At 44.7% G+C, this 21,907-nt stretch overlaps 1 protein-coding gene across 14 annotated transcripts in view; it reads right to left on the bottom strand.

Annotated features, from left to right (window-relative positions):
* RASAL2 (RAS protein activator like 2) overlaps positions 1–21,907 on the bottom strand; it is a 164,279-nt gene that overhangs the window by 33,420 nt on the left and 108,952 nt on the right. For 11 of the 14 annotated variants that reach the window (XM_038144994.1, XM_038144995.1, XM_038144996.1 and 8 more), the window contains 2 exons: positions 14,019–14,125; positions 3,559–3,668 (listed from right to left, as the gene is read on the bottom strand). In XM_038144994.1, the coding sequence (XP_038000922.1) occupies positions 3,559–3,668; positions 14,019–14,125 (217 nt within the window). Of the gene's footprint in view, positions 1–602; positions 3,507–3,558; positions 3,669–14,018; positions 14,126–14,908; positions 16,502–21,907 lie in introns of those variants that run through there. The other 3 variants (XM_038144998.1, XM_038145000.1, XM_038145001.1) reach the window with 3 other exon arrangements.

The raw sequence follows: 21,907 nt of genomic DNA, 5'->3' as shown, positions 1-21,907 counted from the left end.
GTCTCTGCTATTAACGTTTCCAATTGGTTTGTTTTGATGGACCAGAAATGCTTAATTGATGCAGTTTCATTTCCCTGCTAAACTCAAGGTGAATGCTTCATGGAGGAGCCTGGGCTTTGCAGAGAAGCATCAGCCATTAAGAAATATCTATTTATAAAGGGATCAAATGAGCTTGCAGGTGGGAGAGAGCAGCCCAGCACTAAGGGGAAGGTCTGTGACAAACGCTGGGGTCTTGTTCAGTTCTCAGTGAAAAACCAAACAATTGCTGAAAGAAATATGTTCACCAAAGCAGGAGTGAGGCGTCCCTCCAGAAACAAACCACACCTCCCTCCCCTTTCCCCACACTCCGGAGTGCTGATAGCTACAGATATGCTGAATGAGTGCAAGCTGGGAGTGAGTCAAGCCTTAATAACTCATTGTGTAACACAGGTTTCCATCCTGACAGCTAAATCAGGGTGAAAATCCCCCACCCTTTTTACCAAAAAAACTGGCGTTAAATTAGAGCGAAGCTGAAAAACACGGCGGGTTTTGCTTCTGTGATTTACACGAGCCGTGCTATTTTCTCACTGCAAAGAGGCAAGGAGGGAAGAACAGGAACTCACCCAAAGTAGAAGAAGCTGTGGCTGGAGGAGTGGTACCTTTTGACCATGAAGCCCAGAGCCATGGCTACCTGCTTCCCTGTGCCCCGCCGGAGCCCATTCCCAGCTCATAATGCCATAAAATGACTTTTAGCAAAGCAGGAGGATTCCCACGTGGCAGTAAATCCCAACAGGGCAAAGCCCTCCCAGCTGTCTGCAGAGCTTTGCTGCAGTCACTGAGACCATATGCAGCCAGTCACAATCATCTTTGCTCCCTCTCTGTAAACAAAACTGCTGGTCCTCTTGCAGATACTCACAAATTCCTGGCCACAAACTGGAAATATTAATTTTGTCTCTCCTTTCAAACAAAATTTTCCTAAAGTCTATTCTCGTCCTTTTTTTTTCCATGTTTTACATACTGTGGACACTGAGAAAACATTACAGATGAACGTGTGAGTTGAAAAGCCCAAAGGATGCAGGAGGAAACAGGCTGGAAAAGCTGTGAAACATGCCACACTGCCACGGCGCCAGGTCGCCTCATGGTGAGAGCTGTTGGCAGCCTGGTGAGATGCTGCACTGGCCACACATTAAAGAGCCTCATTCCCACCTGCCCTGGCTCACAAAGGAGCACAGTCTAAGTCCTGCCACATCAGTGTCTGGTAAAGACAACATATTCAAGTACAAAAAGCCACCAGCAAACAACCTGAGCCTGAGTAACAGGAGGGATGTGAATTACAGACTGAGAGGTTACGGATTTATTCCTACAGGACACCTGGATGCTGATCCATGTTTCTAGAAGGACATCAGAACTCTCTCCTCTCCCTAGCCACTAACCCAGACACACTGAAATAAAGTTAAAAACCAGTAAAGGTACATTGGCCAATTGCTTTCTGCTGAAACAGAAAATCTGATTACAAAAAGATCTGCAACTCATCTCCATCCCTGCTCCCTACACCATTCCTGACTCCCTTCTGTTTTAAATCAACTCTGATCAGACAGCATCCATCCTCTGTCATCATCCAGCATGGCATGCAATGTTACAGTATCCCAAATCTTGATGTGCACCAGGATAACTAATCTTCCTTAGTCCAGAATTTTAGAGGTATTTATCTGTAAAATCTCCACTTTCTTGACAGGTCCCAAACACCCCAAAAGCATGAAAAGGCAGTGTGGCAGCAGCCTCTATTTCCTTCTAATCCATGCAGGGTTTTAATTTATGAAGCTGTGTGATACTTTCTTTGAAGGCAGGGCTCCTGTGTTTGTCAGAGCAAGAAAAGGGAGATGCTATCAGTCATCCTGGCCCTGAAAACCTGTGTAACACCATGACATCACCTAGAACCACCTGCTTGAAATGGGAAAGGGCTGACTCACCAGGGCAGGACAGGAAAGTTCTCGCTGCTACAGACTGAGAGGCTCATACAGAATGGGGGGAACAGGAGGTGAGAGAGTGGCAATTCCTCCTCGTGAATTTGGAGCCAGCTCTCTGCCATCACATGATCAAGTACCTGGATTTTATGCTTTTGTGCTTTCAGGCCATCAGAGAAAATTCACATTTCATTTGAGGCTAGTTGAAAATTTGTGCCCACACTGGCAGGGAGTAGAAGGGGGTCTGCTTGTAAAGAGAAGGCAGCTTTGCTGTGTGTAACATCATGTCTTAAACCAAAGATACAGGAATTAATTACAGCTACATTTATTAGCTTTCCCAGAAAAACAGTGCTTCCTTGACAGACACTACAAAAGCAAGTATCCAGCAGGAGTACCAAGCTCAGGAAAGACAACCAGATTATTTATGGCAAAGAAATCTTCACATTACAAAACTTCAAGCAAAGCTGCTTTCAAACAGTGGTAAAAATAGCAGGTACTTGATTACCTGGTGGCATTATTTAAGATGCTTATGCTCACTGAGTTGCTATTATAGCCACATTGCAGCACCCTGAAAGTAGAGATTTATAGGAAAACTTGCATCAAAGCAGCCTGAGTGGACTAGAGGAGCGAGGCCATCTAGATGGTAAGTCACATCTGGTAAGCAGCAGGCTTTTCTGTAACTCCTGATGTTAACAGCCCTCCAACATCCACAGCCCTGCTATCTCTGTGATTTTATGGTCTGCCTTTCAGATGGAGAAGGCAGCACCATTGATTGAAGCAGCACAGCATGACAGATACAACTAATGAATTCAGCTCAGCTAAAGGAGAAGGGAAAATGCACTGAACAATGTCAAATCACAGAAGCCTGCCGTGGCCTCGAGTACAGGCCAGCTGATTTTCACTCTATCTGCTTCTCCTGCTGCGCTCCTGTGGAATGTAACGTAGAATATGTTTAATAAAAACAATCAAGGGACTTTGCAAACAGTTAGGAAACACTGTGTGTAAGAGCCTTTGCTTGCCTCATGTAAAATCCATTCCCAGCCTGGTTCTCCAGCTGAAGCTAAACTAGCAAAGATAAACCAAATGGAGCACTAAGATGGTCAGAAACTACCGAGTTTTCCAGTTTTCTGAAAAACAGATCATCTGTTCCTTGTGGTAACACTGCAATAACCAGAACACCAACACTGCAAGGGTCCTCAGAGTGCCTGAATTGCACTGCACGCCCCTGGGCTGTGCCAGTGCTGGTGGAACCGCCCTGCTCACACCAACACAACTCCTCACCTCACCGGTCTGCAGGCAAGCCCTGCATGCAGCAAGGCAAATTCCTCTCCAGCCGATCGATCCCATGGTTTTGTATCATAAAATTGGAAGTCTGCAGCTTATTTGAAACAGATGCAGGACAAGGTATTGGAGTCCATCTGCTTAACCTGAGCTTTTTGACAGCTGGGAAGAGCAGCAGTGTCCCATCCCATATCAACAGCACGCTGCAAACCAAACTTCTGACACACCACAGGCAGCCCCACAAACACCCCCCATGCCAGCTGGACAATAAATCCCCTTCCTGGCCCTCCTCCCTGAGTGCACTCACGTGCTGGGCGTCAGCTCTGCACCTTACCTGTCCTCAGAATTGTTGGGAGAGGGCAGACGGAAGCTTATATTCCTATCCAGTTTGGATTGACTCTTTGTCCTCTTGATGGAGCCTTTCAGGCGCTTACTGAAGAAGCCCTGAAATGAGAAGGTGCAGAAGTGAAACGGGGAAACTGTTGCCAGTAATGAATCACTCGGTGCACTGTCACTGAGTCCAAACACAGAGGTTTGATGCCAGTCACGGGACGGGCTGGACTGGGATTGCTCTGAGCAGGAAGAAAGGCAGGGCTGGGTTGGCAGGGACAGTTCCAGGAGCCGAAAGCCTCAATTGCAATAATTAGCACTACTCACATTACTGGGGCACTTCAATGGATTCCAACTATCATACAAGAGACCCAAACCCCACAATTATCATTTAAACAGGAGCAATCTTCAATATCAGTATTTGTTCTTACTTCCCCTCTACATGCCATGTTTTTAATTCTTGGTGAGCTTAAAAGTACAGAGGTCTTATATGATGAGCTTCCATTGAGCCCACAATTGCAGCCAGGTTTGCTTTTTTAATAGAGATATAGCACATTAAATCTTTAAATAATGCATAATTTCAATAATCTGGCTAGCCAGAACAGAAAATTTCAAAGCATTTCCCACACCAGTGACTTCAGATCTCAGTTATTATATTGGTAAGAAGCAAAGCTCAATTAAAAAATCTGCTTAGGATCTAAAAATAAAATAAATCTTCAAAGAATCTGTCTTCAAACTACAATTCCTCACCCAACAATCACAGCCCAAAGCCATGTTAGTTGGAGGGAGCCTCTGGGATCATCTCCTGCTCGATGGGAGTGTGCTGCCAACAGTAGGTCAGCCTATTTCTGATTTGGTCCAGCCAAGTACTGAAAACCTCTGGAGACAGAGGGAACAAAGGAAGGGGAATCTGCTTTCTGCATCTGAAGGCAGTGCTACATTTAAGACTGCCCTTTATTTTTAGTTTCTGAGCCAGAGGCTCCTCAGGGGTGAAAGCTGCTACATTCTCCTGATAAAGTGGAGAAGAAACGGCTTGATATCTGAATGCAAACAATAAACCAAAACCAACAAAACAACAAACCCCCCGCCCCCCCAAAAAAAAACCCCAAAAACCCCCTCCAAACAACAAAACTCACAAACCCCAAACCCCACAAATGTATACGATGTGTTGGGGGAAAAGGTCCTGTCAAAAGGGAAGAAGTGTTTTCAGCTGTGTCTGCTGCTCACACTCTGCCCATGGTGCTGCATTCCTCTTGGTCCTGGTATTGAAAAAGTGCCTTTGAAAAATCCCTGCAATCAATAGAGGCTCCTGGGCTTCTCTTGGGGCAGTTGCTGGGATTCAAGTAGAGGATGCACAGCACTTTCAAAGGCACTTTTGGATATTCTGACCTCTCAGCATAAAAGGTAACAAACGCAGCCACAGGGATTCAGATCGGGTGGACCCCTGGCTTCAGGCCAGTACCTCTCAGTCTACTCCAACTGCAAACATGAAATAACTTGGCTTTTTCCCCTTAAGGGCAAATAAGACAAAGCTGGCCCAATTCAGCAGGGGTCCAGAAGTATTTCTATTGAGTAATTCCAAATCCCACTCAGAGAGGGACGCTGAATATTCATGTTTGTGTGCATGCTTTGTGTGTGTGTACAGTTTGAAATTGGTACTGCTTTAACATGGAACATGCTCTTGGTTTAACTGAACATAATCTACACCTCAATTAAACAATTTTTTTTATCTGGGGTTGAATAAGGCTAGCCAGAGTTGACTATACAAAAAACCAACACAAAACCAAAAAACAAACAGAGTAAGAACATATTTAAAGACAAAAATTTATTCAAACAAAGGGTGTGCTTATTGGTCATCCTCAAGAGTTGATATTTGCAATATTTGCAAATTGCACAGAACAATATTTGCTCAGTGCTGGCAGTTCATGCAGGGCCAGTGCTTACAGATGGACAACCTGGGAGCAGCATGAAAAATTCACACGTGCCAGAACTGAGCAGAGTTTTTTGACTTCCATTTGCCAAAGGAAATGCTTTTAAATACCAAATGCAGATATAAAAAAGACGTAGTGATGAAAAATAAACTTCTATCTGCACCACCACCACCACCTAACTGAAAGTTTTATTTTCTTTTACTCCTATAGACAAGAAATCCCTGTCAATGTTTATAAAGCAGCCTGCACCATTAAAAAGACAAAACCACCTCTGCTGCTTCTCTTATTGTGCAGGTATTTCTCCTAAATACCTATTTCAACACAAAACAGACTCTTGTTTGGTTCTTATCCCTAAATGTCATGGAGTGTCTGAGCTTTAAGAATCATCATGGAGCTTCTTTAAAAACAGTGAGAATTTTACTGCTTAAACAAACACCCTCAGACAAAAAGATATAAATTATTACCCAAACTGCCTGAATTGATGGGACTATGTTCTTAATCAAAAAAGTACAAAATATCTGGTAGGATAAACTAGCTAGGACGAAATTTGAAAAGAGACAAATCTGAGGTTCACATTTAATGAGGTGGAGCTTGGTACAAGCTGCCCTCAGAAGCACAGGTTTAAGGGAACAGGGATGGAAAAGAGAGATGGGGAGAGAGCGATGGTGCACAACCACACACAGAGTCAGGAACAGGTCAGGGCAGGTTTGTCACCTCATCCAAAAGCAAACACTGGCCTAAGAAAACCCAATGATAACAACCTCTAAAAATAATTCAATCCCACTGAGAATTCTATTCATCATTTGGAAGTTAAGCCACTCGACTCCCCCGCTCTGCCAAGAAGCAATCTCCACAGGAGAAGGGATAATTCAGCAGGCTCTTGGAATCCTCCCCTCATAGCTGCACAGGGAAAGCACAGAAACTCTCACCCCCAAGTATTTCCAACCCAGGGGTGGTGGCTGTTGAGGGCAGTTTTTGCTTTAGGAAAAGATGACTTTGTGCCAAAGATGCCAACTGGCTGTTTGTCCTTTACCTGAGCAGGGCAGCACAGGAGCTGTCTGACAAACTCCAAGACAGCCCAAGTGTGCTACTCAGCTCCTGAACTGCTGCTCCCTGTGGACATGATGGCTCTCCACTCCAGGGAGAGCAGCCCATGCATTATAAATAATGATTGTCCTGGCTGTTTTAAAGGGAAAGGTGAATTCAGCCATGAAGGAATAAAACCGTGTATAACCGTAACACAGATCAGCCACCTATAAAAGGCAATGGTATCAGTGGAAGTTTCAAAGCACTGAAAGTAGGGTAAAATGGGCAACAAAAAAAGGTCCACCTTACACACAGCGCTGTTACCCCCGTTAGTTCTTTCTGGGGACAAACACACTGCATCTGAGCCTTGCAACGCATCTTGAACATCTGTAACTCTTGATGAGGAGCACCAATGCATTATTAATAACACCAGGTGGGTAAAGTTCATTTACAGAGCCATGAGACTCATCTTCTTTGAGGGGAAGGGCTGGATGGATACAAAGATAACCCTCCAGTGACTGTGGATGACAGCAGAACTGCCTCCCCACTAACGTGCGTGGTGAGGACGTGAAGCATTTTATTCCTTAAACTGTTCACAAGCAGCTCTCAAGGAAAAAACCAGTGTCAGAGCCAAGTGAAAACACTGTCCTGTGCCAGTAATGTTGTAAAGCTATGGGAAGGCAAAGAAGCAGGGGAAGATGGCCAGGTGGTAAAATGGAAAGATCAAACTAGAAGGATATTCCAGGAATGAGCAGCAAAATGCTGAAGTTTGCTATTCCTTGCAGAGCAAGAGCAGAAGGCAAATTTAACTAGCAAGGAGGTAAAGTTTGCTTATGAGCTCAGTAACACCCAGCATTAAAATATCAGCAGTGACTCTGTTTGAAAAGCCTCTGAACCGCTCACAGAGTAGAAAAGCAGATGAAAACAACCCTAGATACATTTTGGAGGTGATATACAGGACAAGACAGGGATTTACAACAGCCACGTTCCACCATCCACTCATCAAAAAACCTGGCACTACGTCACTGAAGAGGAGGCTTGTGCACAGGCACAGAACAATAAAAAGCATGTTTCAATGTCCAAACAGAGGATAAAGCCCAATAAAAGCAGAGTGCTGTTATGTAAATCTGCTGTAGCTCTCACACTAATGCATCACTCTTCTGATTTTCTCATCTCAGCAAGAAAGCTAGAACAAAACAGAACTCCAGAAGTATAAACTGCTTAAAGACAGACAACAGGGGGATTTACAAATGATATATTTTAAAGACCAACTATTTATTTTAGGAACAAAGAAAAGACGGGATTATAGATGTATAAAACAAATAGAATGGAAATTACCAAAGCTCCTCATGCACCCTGTTACATAAGAAAACCAAAGGGCAATTTAACATGAGAGGCAGCACGTTTCACTGATTGTCAGGAGACTTTTCCTAATGCTATCTATAAATGAGCCCATCCAATTCACCACCACAAGATATTATACAGACAAATTTTTTTTTCCAGCAAGATTAAAAAAGGATTATGTGTTTATATAAGGAAGAATAACATATGTAGCTGCATTAGTCAGGTTTAAAAATAACAAGAGTGAGCAATAATCATGCTTCAGGACACAAGCTGATCAACAGCAAGGATCAGGAAAGATATTTTTCCCCTGATGGGACAGCACTGCAGATTTGGCCAGATAACAATTTCAACTTTCCAATGAAAGATGGTCTACAGCCACAGGAGGGATGCAGAATAGGAGGAACAAGTTTAGGAACAGTAATAAGAAACCCAAGGAAATGCAGAGGATACAGTAACAAGGGTACACTGATAATACACCTGTTAATAAAATGCATCCTAGGATTGTGTGCACTCTGCATGACGTGCAGCCAAAAGTCCTGCAGGAATCCAGTTTCCAAGTCACTGGGAATTACGCTGAAAAATGCAGGAAGAAGCAAGTGCTACCTGCTAGCCAAGAGGGCCACATCAGCTTTCCAGATCCCAGTTCAGCAAGGTGTTCAGCATGGACACAACTGGCAGCAGCACCTGGCTGCCCTTGGGGGAGCTGCCCGCAGCAGGGACAGCAGATGGAAGGAGCATCCTAAAAAGCCCCTGTCCAGGAATTAAGGAATAAAGGTAAAAAGTCTGTCTGGAGAACAACAAAATAACAGTGATAAAAATTAACATGGTAAGAAACAGGTCACCCGAGCCTGTCAGGAAGGGCAGGCAGTGATTTCCTGACCCTGGCTCTTCCCCTGGCATGCAGCCCAACACCTCAGAACACCTTTTGATAACGCAGCACACATACTAATTACAAAAAAAAGTTATTAAAAATGAGCTTTGTTAAAGCTCCTAACATGATCCTGAGGAATGGCTGCAGGAATATCTAAAAAGAATAATTACAACAAGTTGATAAGGTATCAAGGTAGAAGGAAGGGTCCAATGGGATGTGGTGGAGATAGTGGCCTGACTGCTTCTGCTTAACATCCTTGTTAATCATCTGGAAGAAAAGTTAAACAGCACATTAATTACACTGAGCTACATTAAATTAGGAGGTGAAGCGAGAGCCAGGGAGGACAGAGAAATAACACAAAGGGTTAGGAGCAATTAGGAACTGGTAACACACATTCCTGTGAACTTTAGTACCAGAACGTGGAGAATCAATGGAAGGGAATTAAAAACACAAGTGCAAGAAAAGTGATAAAAGAGCCAGAAGGGCTCATTTGCAGAGGATGCATTAATTAAACTTTGCATAACTTGACTAAGTCATGATTTGGAGGTGAAGAATAAACTGAGTCGGTGCATATTTAAATATTACTAAGCCAAGGACAACTGGAATGTGAGCAGTGTTTGAAGCTATGTACATTCATAGCTCCCCTACATTAACTAAGGAACAGAAGGAATTGGGTAAAGTCAGGTTTACCCCAAACATGAGAATAATGCTCATGCTGTTGAGGTCCACCAGACAGTGTCAGAGCCTGGATATCCCCATCACCTGATGCAACACTAAAGTTTCATGCAATGAACAAATCTGCTTTGGCAGCAAGACACTGTGAAGGTTACAGAGCCTATGAGCAGCACTATCCCAGAATAAATATTTGGATGAAAGCATGGTGAGCACCCTGGAGATAGTCAGTCACCCATTTATGCTTTCTGACACAGAATTCATGGGATAGCCAGCATAACCAAGGCACCACAGCACAGGCAAGTGACAAAAACTGGAGCAGATTCAAACAAACATGTCACAGGAAGTAAAGAGTAGAAAGTGGAAAGAAAAATTTCTATTGAGGGGACAGATTTGAGCACAGTGTTTTTTATGGGAGATGCTGTGGTGCCTCACACTGATGCAAATCAACAATTCCATCTCTGCATTGGTGCCGATGCAGAATTAAAAATATCTATTTGTATGCCACGGGGTCACACAGGCAGCACAGCTCAGCCTTGTCCGACCCTGGCAGCACAGCAGGAGCAGAGCAGTGCTCTGGAGAAGCAACAATCTTGCTGACTGCATAAAAGATGAGGCTGGGCAGCCACGAGATCTCATCAAGCTTTGACCTTCACTCGGGCTGGCTGCATTGTCTTCTGTTCCATTTAGCAGCACTCTTAAAGAGCAAAGAGGCAGACAGCACTTCTATAGATCCAATTATACCCTCAGCCAGAAACAAACCAAGGAAGGCAATCTGCAAGCATCCTACATCAGGGTTCCCATAAAAATCATTGTATTTACTTCAAGGATTGTGCTCTGACTTTCCTGTCTCATTCACACTTGTTCCTTTGCCTCTTTCTCATCTTTCTTTCCCCATTAGCCAGCAGACAGGGATGAATCATATTATTTGTAATAACAACTCCGAGCCAAAACTGGAGAGCGCAGCGAGAGTCTGAAGGGTGAGTTTAGAGATTCCTCTCCATCCTGCAGGAGGTCTGAGGATGTGGACAGTCCCACATTTACCCCGTTCCAACTGCAGAGCAATGAGGGGATGTGTCAGGCTGAAGCAGTGCTGCTGGGGCTGCACGGTGCCACAGCAGGGAACGGGATGCAGGGAGAGGGAGGCGCTGCCAGGACATGGTGTGTGTGGGAAGGGAAAAGCTGGGTTCTCGCCCACCTATGCGTCACAGTGCCTACCGGGAGCCAGCTCCCTCTGCCTCCCTGTTTGTTCAGTCAAATAATATCCATTATTAAAATTACTACTTTTTCTAGATAGGTATTTATAAACAGCACACATCTGTCTGTATGTGAGCAGACACATTTTTTCCTCTCCGTTTTGCCACCTTTTGTGCCCTTCCCGTCTCTCTTGGTTCTTCCTCCTGACACACCTGGAAACTGTAGAACATCAATGCACACAGCTGAACTTAGATGGAGACTAATGTTTCAAGTGCAGACAAGAAAACTTGAGGCAATGGGGAAGAAAAAGAAAGGACAAGCACCGAGAGCTCTTCTCTGTATGCGTTGTGCAGTGTCAGCATGTGCAGAATACCCTTTACTCCCCTTGGTGAGAGATGATCAGGACAAATCATGGAATCATAGAATGGTTTGGCTTGGGAGGGACCTTAAAGATCATCTCATTCCAACTTCCACTAGTCCAGGTTGCTCAGAGCCCCATCCAGCCTGGCCTTGAACACTGCCAGGGATGGGGCAGCCACAGCTTTTCTGGGCACCCTGTGCCAGGGCCTCAGCACCCTCACAAACACGTAGGACGTGCTGGTCCATGTAGTGGTTCATCCTAGGAAGGATTGTAACTACTGAAATTCTGCTTTTCACACACTAGTAAATTTAAATATACATCTTTTCCTTCAGTGCCCATGCAGGAGGTAAAAAGGGAAATTTCCCAAACTTTACACATCAGCCCTTAAAAAAACTAAATCCCTCATTGACCACCACCATTAAAGAGACTACTTAAAAAATGCATTGTCAAGGAAATGTTTGCTTAAAGGCAATTATGCTGTTATGAATCAAAATTCCAGATGCGAAAGCAGTGCCAATTAGCAGCATTAAAAAAACAGATGCCTTGTTCTGAGTGAGTACCACTGCCTGTGCTTGAAAGGAAAAAACCTGCACGGAACATGCTGGAAGCTACTGTCCTATTGAGAAGACTGCTTTTAAATAGCTGCTCTGAGAGACAAACTTAAAAAGCTGTAAAAGCAACTTATTATGAAAGTCTCAGCATAATTTTCCATCAGGATGAAAGAAGGTTAAGCTGTCCCCTGCCTTAAGCTGCTTTCTGTTAGAAATCCAAGCAGTGAGTAGACAAGGTATGGCACAGAGTCAGGGCCAGGGGAAGAATCACTGAGACAGCACTATGCTGCAGCTGCCTGTAGCCCTCCAACCTGCACTGTAGGTGACAAAGCCTGGAAAAACAAAAAAGCAAGTTCTTTTGCTATTAACCTCCTTTATATGCAGAATAAACCCCTCACAGACACAAATCTGAAGCCATCCTTTGCATCCTTCACTTGCGGCTCTTCTCAGATCAGTGATCCAAGACTGAGACTTTCACAAGGCGCCCGAGTCACCTTTCCTCCTTCTGAGAGCTGGGAATTTCTTATTATCAGTCAAAGGCAGGAACATGATTCCTCCCCATCTTCTCAGCCACCCATTAGGTGTGTGCCAATCTACCAAGGTAACAGTGTGTTCGGTTTCAGCAGTTTTGGCTTGAGCTCATCTGTATTGTTAAGAAAGCTGACTTCTAATTGCAGCTTGTTCTTTTAAACAGCTCACAAGCTGCCATGCTTTAAAACAGAGTGATCTCAGCTCCCACTTAGGAGTAACAGGGCATAAATGGGTTACTCAGCACAAAACCTCCAAAGCCAGAAGCCTTGTCCCCATGAGGAGGACAGGAGGGTGCATTATGCTCCTGGGTGTACAGGTGGTCAGGCAGACAAAGCAGCAGAATCCAGCTCCACGTGGCACAAATAGCTTCTAGCTCTCTGCTGGTTCATGCCCAAGAAAAGCAGCAAGGTACTGCTTCCTGAGCCTATCTGCCAGAGTCCTAAAAGCACAACACACCACCAGGGGAAATGAGAAACATTCTGCAGGGTTCTTCTTTTGAAAGGGAGCAGGAGCTAAGAAATATCAGAGAACTATTAGAGGACCATTAAAACATTACTTAAGAGGATCATCATTAAAAGGAATGGTACAAAAATGAGGAAAAAAAGGAGGCATATAAACTTTACATTACAGATAGTCATCAAACACTTCTGACACACAGCTTGCAGTTGTTAGACAAGGGCTACTACAAAGCACGTATACATCTGAAGGCTTGGGCCATTACTTATAGATGAAGGCAAACAAAACAGAATTTCTTATAAATGAAGACACGGATAAGACTTTTGAAGGCTCTCAGAGTTCAGAAATCTTCCTGGAACTCTGTGAATCATAGACTTGGTATCAAAATCTCAGAACTTGACATAACAGAATATTCTTGTATCAACTTCACACATACAACTAGATCAAGGCCCTTTTTTCCCAAGTACCATCCAGAAAAGAGACCTCTGAAGTGACAGAGGATCCTTCACACAACACAGAACAGCTCAGGTGGGAAAGCACCTCTGGAGATTGTCTAGTCCCTTCCAATCTGTATTATTCTATGACTCTGAAAAGGGCCCAAGTAAGGATACCCACTGTATTCACTGCTTCCTTGGTCGCTTTCTGCATTCCAATACATCATGAATTCACAGGTTGCTTTAAACACCATGTATCCTATACACTCTGAGCAACCTTAATACTTGAATAATTTAAATAACTCTCATTAAATCTTTTGACTGCTTTTTAAATTTTATTTTTAAAATGACATGACACAAGATTTATTCTGAAGTACAAAGATTACTTGCCAAAAGTACAGGAGGGCATGAAAACGTTCACAATATTCAAGTTACATATTTTAAAACATGAACAAATATTGTTGAAAGTTACTGGGCACCTCGTTTTAACTTGAAGCATTTGTCTTCAGTCTAATAACAGAAATGCCTTTGTGCTCCTGGACACACTGACCAAAGACTGCCCAAGCAAAATCCAGGCTGTAGTTGAACAACTCTCGTGCAGACTCACAGCCAACCAAACTCAGGACAAACCCCAACGAGCTCAAGAGGAATTAAAGCACCTGCAGAAGTTTCATCAGCTTCTGAATAAACTATAAAAGCATTTCAATTTTCTATGTACTTCACTGGCAAGAGGGAAAAATAACCAACCTAAAGAAACTCGTTTCCTTGTCAAGATTGAATATGGAATTCAATCCCTGGAGGCGACTTCAAAAGTATTTATATAGGTCGCTGCCTACATTAACACTGATGTTTCTCTATCTGCAACTTCATATCAAGGCAATGAAAAGGAGCAAGTTAGGGATACATCAGGAATCTTACTGATAATATATGACACTTGATAGCAAAACCTCTTGGTCGACTAGAAACACTAACCAAACATTTCTTTGCCCCCAGGCTCCCCTAGCCTGGCCGTAAAAAAAAAAATTGATATTTGAATCTCCTCCTCCCATCCAATGAGACAAATGCCCCTGTGCAGGGAAGGCACACTTACTGGTACTCTGAAAGGAGAAGTGTTCGGAACATCCATGGAGTTGGTTTTCTCAGAGGTGCTGGTCCCCGAGATGCTCCGTCTGCGAGGAGATCTCTCTGCTGGGACCTCTGAGGAAGAGAAGAAGAAGGTGGTGAATGGGTGCCCGGGGGTGGGGAATAGTCAGGCTTTGTGCTCTGTAGGACAGAAGCCTCAGGAAAGTTTTGAGTGCATTACTAAACTGCTGAATTAACCCACCTATTTACCTGTACCTTATTCACTTACTAACCTACAATGGCATTTTCACTGGCAGGTTCAAGGTTGCGAATCTGATTTGACTGTGGAAGATTAAAATAAAAAGTGCTGGTAAAGATCAATACCTGGACATACTTAATATTCTGCTACTGTTTGAGAGACAGTATTCAGAGAACTTTAATCTATTTTGGTTTAGATTGAATTTTTTTTTTTACGTAAGCAGGGCAGTAATTAAGAGAAAACTACAATCAAGACCCAGGGAAGCTGAGTTTTAGTCCCAGCTGAATGTAATTCAGCAAAGGTCAAAGTTCGGTCGTGTATGATCCCACTACTTGCTCAAAGCATGCAGCCAGCAGAAGACTTATAAGTGCCTGGGTAATATGACATATATATCTCTGCAGATAAAAAAAAAAAAATAGGTCAACTTCTCCTCTTTCTGGCAGTATGACCTTACTAAGACACGACTTTGGCATCTTAAATCCATGCAGACCGATCTGATGAGCACGAACATTCATAAAAGCTGCACTGATGTCTTTGACTAGTACAAATACTGGAATAATAGCATAATAAAGTACACACAGCGTTAAAAATCTCTCCACAAACACACATCTATGCATTTTTATATAGAGCTAGATATGCACATGTATGCACACAGATACCTTTATCACAAGTGCTGCCCATCTCCGGCTCAATTGCCAGACTTTAAGGAATCCAGCTTCACAAAACACCTCCCGACACGGGGAGGGAAAAAATCACTTCCTAGCAGAAAGTCCATTGTTATCTTCTGAACCTTAAAGAACAGGAGCAAGCCGTGACTCCGGGCAGGGGCATTTTGACTCCTGCCGCTCTCCTTTCAGGAGCCAGACGAAGCTTCAACTTCCATTGCCGGCCCTGGGGATCCGTGACTCGCACTGGAGGGATCGCAGGGTGTCTCCGACAGCCTATCCCTCCCTCCCTGCCTCCCTCCCCGGCCGGGGCTGGCGGGGAGAGAGCGGAGCAGCAGCACACAGGGCTGACTGCAGCTCTTCAATCAATCGCTCCGGCTGCACATCCTCATTAGTTACTCGCAGGCTATTAACAGACGCCCAACTGCCGGCTTCCCTCCGCTGCCGAAATTCTCCCCGCGCATCCTGATCCGCAGCAGCGAAAAGCCAGGTTTATGGGGAGAGACAGCCAGCTGGTGCCACGAGAGCGGCGCTTTCCTCCAAAGAGCCGAGGGAAAAAAAGGAGAGAAGCCTTCTTCAGGGATAGCATTACTCGTGATGCCTTTGCACGCCGGATTTTGATTTCAGCAGAGTTATGATGCGTCTCTCCCATGGATGCTTGGAGACTGACAAAATGGAGCATAGAGGAGGAGAGGCGAAGGAATCCGGACCCTGCGGTATTAGTGTCTCACTCGGTAGATATTTATCTTTTAACAAAAGCGAACTGCTGACATCGAGCCCCTCAGTCTGCTGGGGGAAAGGGCTGCCGAGAGGCAGAGCGGCCTGGTGGACTGGGCAGAGCCCGGCACACGGTGTGGTGCTGCACCGAGCAGGGCACAGCCGGCTGTGGGGGCGATGCCCGAGCCCTGCCCGCACCCACCGAGCCCATCCCGGCCTGCCGGAGCCAGCGGGAGCCGCAAGGGAGAGACGGTCCTGTGGGGAGAGCCCTCCTCGTCCGGAGCAGCGCCGGCTCTGCTACAGCATCACCCGCTCCAGAGCTGCAGGGTAAGTCCCCATCAGGGCACCTCTAGGGAACAAAGCACTTGGAGCAGGGCCAGTCCAGCCCAAGGTTTCCGAGTCCGTCAGTCCCACCGCCCCAGGAGCCTTTGCCGGTTTCACCTGACGGTGCGCTTTCACATCACCGGCTGCCTCCCTGGCCTAGATGAAGGGAAACTTTATTCTCTGCAGCACCTGTAAGTACTGCTCTGCCCCGAGCTGCGTTAGGTAGGGTATAAGAATTGTCTCTGCCATTCCCATGTCCATGTGACAAAGGCAAACGGGATCGATGTATCCCATTGGAACAGGGCTAGAGTGAGCACCTTTGATCTCACACTGCCTAGGAAGGAGTAACGCAATAGCTTTGTCTTCCTCCACTTCTCACGAGCAGGAAATCACATCAAAGCTGCCCCGGTAATTTAAAACAGCCTGTTAACTTTGCTGAGTCATAAATGGAAACACGAGCACTAATTCCCCACTATTTTCCACAACACGTTCTGCAGGAGGGGCAGTTTGGGAAAGAGCTTAACTTTAAACTGAATGGAGTTGAAAAGCTACTGCAAGGAATGTGCCTGGCTCCCCCGCCCTCCCTCTGCTCCCCAGCATCCCCCCAGCAGCTATCCAACTTTTCTGCAAATAAAATGTTGGCATTTCATCAGTAAAACAAGTTTCTTCTTTTCTCACACCATCACAGAAGTGTACCAAAGGGGGAAGGGAAAATGAAATATTCACTAGGTGCCTGCAGTGAACTAAAAATAAAAACTACCTTTCCCTCTCTTCTTCTAAAAAACAAGAGCAAACAGACACACTTAGTCCCTAGGAAAAGGAAGACCCAGATAAAGCAAAATTGTCGGGATATATTAACTGGAAATCAAAAGCTGAAGCAACTTGCTGTGATGCCTGTAGAACAGTATTTTTGCTGAGTCTTGAGAAAGAAATCTATCCTGTCACCACCAGGCAAAAAGTTAGACAGTTCCCTCCCCTGCTCCACTAGCAATGCTTGAGGCTACTCTTGCATAATCTTCACCTGCTGCAAAAATCAATGCACCTCTCATCAACTTAGTATTAAATTACAAGTGCTTTCTGCATTGCTCACTCTCAGGGACCAGGGCTACAGATACATCACATTGTTTATCCATCAAAACAACCTGAAAGCCTTTTCAGCCCATCTGTTTCTGGGAAGAAAAGGAAAAAAAAAAAAGGCAAAAGGGAAGAAAATGCACCCGACAGCTCCTCCCCATTTCAACATTCAACAAAAAAAAATTGTAGAATCTTACAATGGTTTGGGATTGAATGGCCTTAAAGATCATCCAGGCAGGGACACTTTCCACTATACCATCAAACACATGAGTTCCAAACATCCCAATTGGTCACTTTTATCACCTGATATCTTGGTGACAGGCAGTGATACTTAAGGAAATAAGTATTTATCCAAATAAGTATTTACACACTACATAGCAACAGTCAGCTCCTAATTAGCTGAGCCAATTACTCTGCAGTGGCAGATGCCTCTGAGGAGGGAACTGCCCAAGGATACAATGCAGGCAGGTCTCTTTCCCCATCCTGTTGAGCCACTCTCTGCCCTTGGCAACACCAAAGCTTGTTCTGTAGGCAGGAGGAAGGTTTGTGTAAGCAAAGTGCCTCTTACTACATGGAGTAGTGGTGAGGGTTGCCCTCCTTTGAAAGGAACCCTCTCTGCCACGGTGGCGCAGCCTCAGTGCCCTCTGGTCACCACAGGGCTCTGGGGGCTCACCTAAATTTCCTCTTGCTGGGTGCTGTGGCCACTTGAAAGACTTGCTGTGGTGGAAATTTGTATTTTCGCTGTGAAGAGCTTTTACTCCAGGTGGGAGAAGCAGACACTATACAAACCTCCCAGCTCTGTGGGACAGCCACACCAGGCAGGAATTATTTGCGGATATAGAAGGAAGAACAAGAAAAGGAAGAAGTGTCTCAACAGCATTTCTCTGATGGGTATTACCTAGTGAAAAAGGAAGCTTCATATCAAAATAAATAAAAAATGTCAATGTTTTATCTTGCAATAAGCATTCTCCCTTATTTTGCTCACTTGGAGAGAATTCAGACCTGGGCCAAATCCACAGATTGTCATAAAAATTTCATTAAATGCCTATACAAGAGAGCTAAGGTAAAAGCAAACTCAAACCCCCCTAATCTCTTTTAAGTCCTGAAGTCCAAGTTTGTGTTCTGACTAAAATACATTATGCAAATCCTGCAAGGTATAACTTCAAGGAAAAAATGGAAATTTGCAGAGATGGTGTTTCCACATTTATCAAGGCAACCAGACCGGGAAAATAAATCACAAGAAGATACATCAGAGTGAATGCAACCAAGTTTCAGGACACTGAAGTGCACAAAAGCTGCCAAGCCTGGAAAGGGAAATACAAAGGGAGCCCTGCAAAGCTCACTGGCTGTAGAACTCCAGCATCAAACAACTACTAGATACAAACTATGATCAAAAACTCTCCCAGTCCATTAGCAGGGGTTTGAAAAGAAGTTACTGTGCTTTGCTAGGGATTGAGTCAATCAGATAAGTCTGAGAAGATGATCCAGGTAACTATAAAAGATTTTTAATTTACAGGCAGGCAATTCTGTTGGTGTTAGACACTTGCATTGTGCTGGCATACAAAAAAGGTGTAATTGAATTAGTGCCCAGTATGGAAGGTGCATAGAAAGTAACCTAAACGACACAGTAAGTCACTTAAAAGACACTTAAGTCATTGATTCCTAAATTACTTTACAGTCTGAAAGACAAGACCTAACATGCGAAGCAGAGGAATACTACAGGAGGCTGGAAGAAAGGGCATATATATCATAGGAGACAATAATTTGGGGGTTTCAAGTATAAACTCCCACAATTTATTTTCCCCGAAAGTTTGGAGGAAACTGTACATGGCATTGAGCGAGTACAACATCAGCTGTTCTTACACTGATGCATTCGCTTTGAAGCAGGAAAACAAATCCTCCAGCAATGCAAACCAAATCAGAAATGAAGCAGATGCATGTCCCTAAACTGCTCAATATCCTCTGCATGGCTGTACAAAATTTGGGATAGTTGCTCCTTTTTGACCTCCCCATGCAGCAGCCTCTAAAACCTCCCTTAATGGTTGACTCCACACACAGCCAAACAAATTGCCTGGACAACAGTGCCAACACAAAAGCAGAGACAAGGAGCTGCTGGCCATGACCTGGAGATGCTGATGTCCTCATGTCCTCGTTAGTTCCTAATGATCTTGGACTGCCCCTGCTAATTCAAATTGCCTTGTGTTTGCTGCAGAGATTGCACACAGACAATTAACGCCGATCAGCTGACACAGGGTAACTTGTTCCTGCAGCCTAATTTGTTTAGAGTCTTATGATTTAAACACACATTAGTATGATATCAATATTTATTGTCCTCGTTATTAAACAACAGCCTTGAGCCACAGCTTTCCAAACCAATCTTTTTCCTGTCTGTAAAAGGGCTGTGAATAGAGGCATTCTCTAAAAAGCAATCCTTTGGGACAGCCTCACTGGCTCTTGAAACACCACAGCTCAACAGCTCCTGCCTGATGCTCTCCGTGGCCCGGAAAGCTGCTCCAAGCCTCAGCACTTCTTGCTCTGTGGCAGGATTTTGTCCCTGAGCAGTAGGAATTATTGCTATGGACACAGGAATTGACCCAATGTACTGCAGATATCCAAGAGGTGCCACTGAACCCTAAACGTGGTCCCAGAGTTAAGACACCACTTGGGAATTTTTATTCTAAATACATCCGCACATTCCTCTTAAGAAGAAAAACTTTGAGCAGTCTCCCCTGATTTATCTTGCTACTACCACACAGTTCAGAAGTCAGGCAAGCTGACAGAAAGGAGAGGAAGTGGACTGAGCCCAGCGATCAGCTTGTCGAAGGCACAGAGAAGAAAACCAGAGCAGTAAGTAACATTGTCCAATCCAGTTCGGTTCATTCGCTGCAGGGAACATGCCCATTTACAAGGTAACCCTTGCCCAGTGTGTTTGTAACCATTTCAAACAGGCTGTAACCACCTTTAATTAACACTGCACGCCACTTAAGAGTTTTTAAAAAGAAATAAGGCCAGGTAACTGAAAGACCAAAGAAATTAAGCACCAAAGTCGTAAAGGTTTCCCAGTAAAGTGTTAAAACCCCAAAAATACAGTTTGAACCCTACCGTACCAAGGAACGAGAGAAGGCTTTTCTCATCTTCTGTGCTGCTATCCAGCCATTCGGCCACATGCCCAGGAGAAAGCAGACTTATTCTCCAGCCAGAAAACTTTTCCATACAGAGCACAGTAAGTGAACGAAGCAGGGTAGGAAGGATTGGGAGGAGCTGATGGTCTTGGGATTCCAGTACTCCAGTTACTGTCTACACTGGCAAACATGGGAGCGTGATCCTGCCCTGTGCTCTCAGCCCTACCTCAGCCCTACACGGCAGGCATGGGTGGGAGCAGAAACTGGGATCTGTACTTGTCCCTTTGTGTCAGGTTTCAGTCCAAGCAGGAACAGAAAGAAGGCAAAAAAGGGAAGCAGGGGGCAATGAGGTCTCAAAATCCAGAAGAGGCAGCAGGTTATGATAGAATCAACTTAAGCAAAAAGTAGAAACACACCAGCGCTGAAGAAGCTCAAATAAGTCAGCACAATAGCTCATCAGCTAAGTGCAATATAGCCCTACCACTCCTCACAGTGTTGGCTTTGTTTGAAGGCTAAGGTATTGTGCTTTATGCTAGAAAAAAAAAAACCAAACAAAAACCCAGCAAGCTCAGAGGCAATTTAAATCCCCTCCCCACTACTAACGAGCCTGCATTCCCCTGTTTACAAGCCCCTTCCTGCTCCAGCTATTATCCCAGCATCCCAGCCCTCCTTGCAATGAAGTCGTTCATGCAATGGCAGGTTGATCAATCTGTGAATAGGAAGCTCGCACCCCTCCCTCTCCCCTCCTCCTGCATGGCGGCGGCATTGATCGGCAATAATGGAATCTGCCGCTGGCTGCCAACAGCAGCAGAGACAGGGAACTGCTCCTCTTCCTCAGCACCGAGCAGCAGGACGGGGGGAATGCCTCCTCTTCCTCAGCACCGAGCACAGCCACAGCCCCGCTGGATTCAGCCCCCACGGCCACACACAGAGGTAAGGACACAGCAGCAGTCTTGGGGGCTCACAGAAGCCACCAGCACTGATGGGTGGTTATTAATTCAAAAAAATTAAAACCAAGCCATCAGCACTGATGGGTGGTTATTTATCTAAAAAAAATAGAAACAAGCTAAATAATTAGGAAATAATTCTGCCCAGCCTGCTCTGCAGTGAAGCCTCGTCGCCGTGACTTATGAAGGGTCACGTTTAATCGTCAGGGATTTACAGTGTAAGATTTATTCTACACAGAAGAGCGTTTTGCAGGTTTACACATGCACGAGCAGTGACGAATCCTGGTAAGTGAGGGACTCCTGGGCCCCACAAATCAAAATTGCCTTTGTCCTCAGGGGATGGGGCTGATGCTCTGATCAAACTGCACTCTTTAAAGAGACAGCTGCCTTTTGCTCACCAGTTTCTGAACCTGTCTTTATTTTAAATAATTCATACACTTGACAGTCCCTATTACAAACAAGGATATTTGCTGACCACTGACTAAAACCCAAGCTACACCAAAAAGCCATTAGATCAGCAAAGCAAAAAATTAGATACCGACCAACAAATGAATCGAGAAAAAAAAAAAAAAAGCTATCAAGTCCCAGCAGGGAGGAAAATTCCAATTACTAAGACAAACTGTAGCAAGTATTGTTTGTGCAGGACAGATATTTTCATAAAACACCTGCCAAGCAGGCAGATGCTCTACAGAATTCCCAGTTAATGAGGGAACATGGGACAGGCAGTTCAGGAGCCAGGTACCCCTGCAGCATGCCAGAGTGAGCAGAGCTGTCCTCCTGTTCCCACTGAACAAGCACATCTGTATCCC

The sequence above is a fragment of the Motacilla alba genome, chromosome 8 (genome assembly GCF_015832195.1).
Source record: "Motacilla alba alba isolate MOTALB_02 chromosome 8, Motacilla_alba_V1.0_pri, whole genome shotgun sequence".
NCBI lineage: Eukaryota > Metazoa > Chordata > Aves > Passeriformes > Motacillidae > Motacilla > Motacilla alba.
The sequence above is the reverse complement of the archived record's forward strand: the minus strand, read 5'-3'. Positions and strand labels throughout refer to the sequence as shown.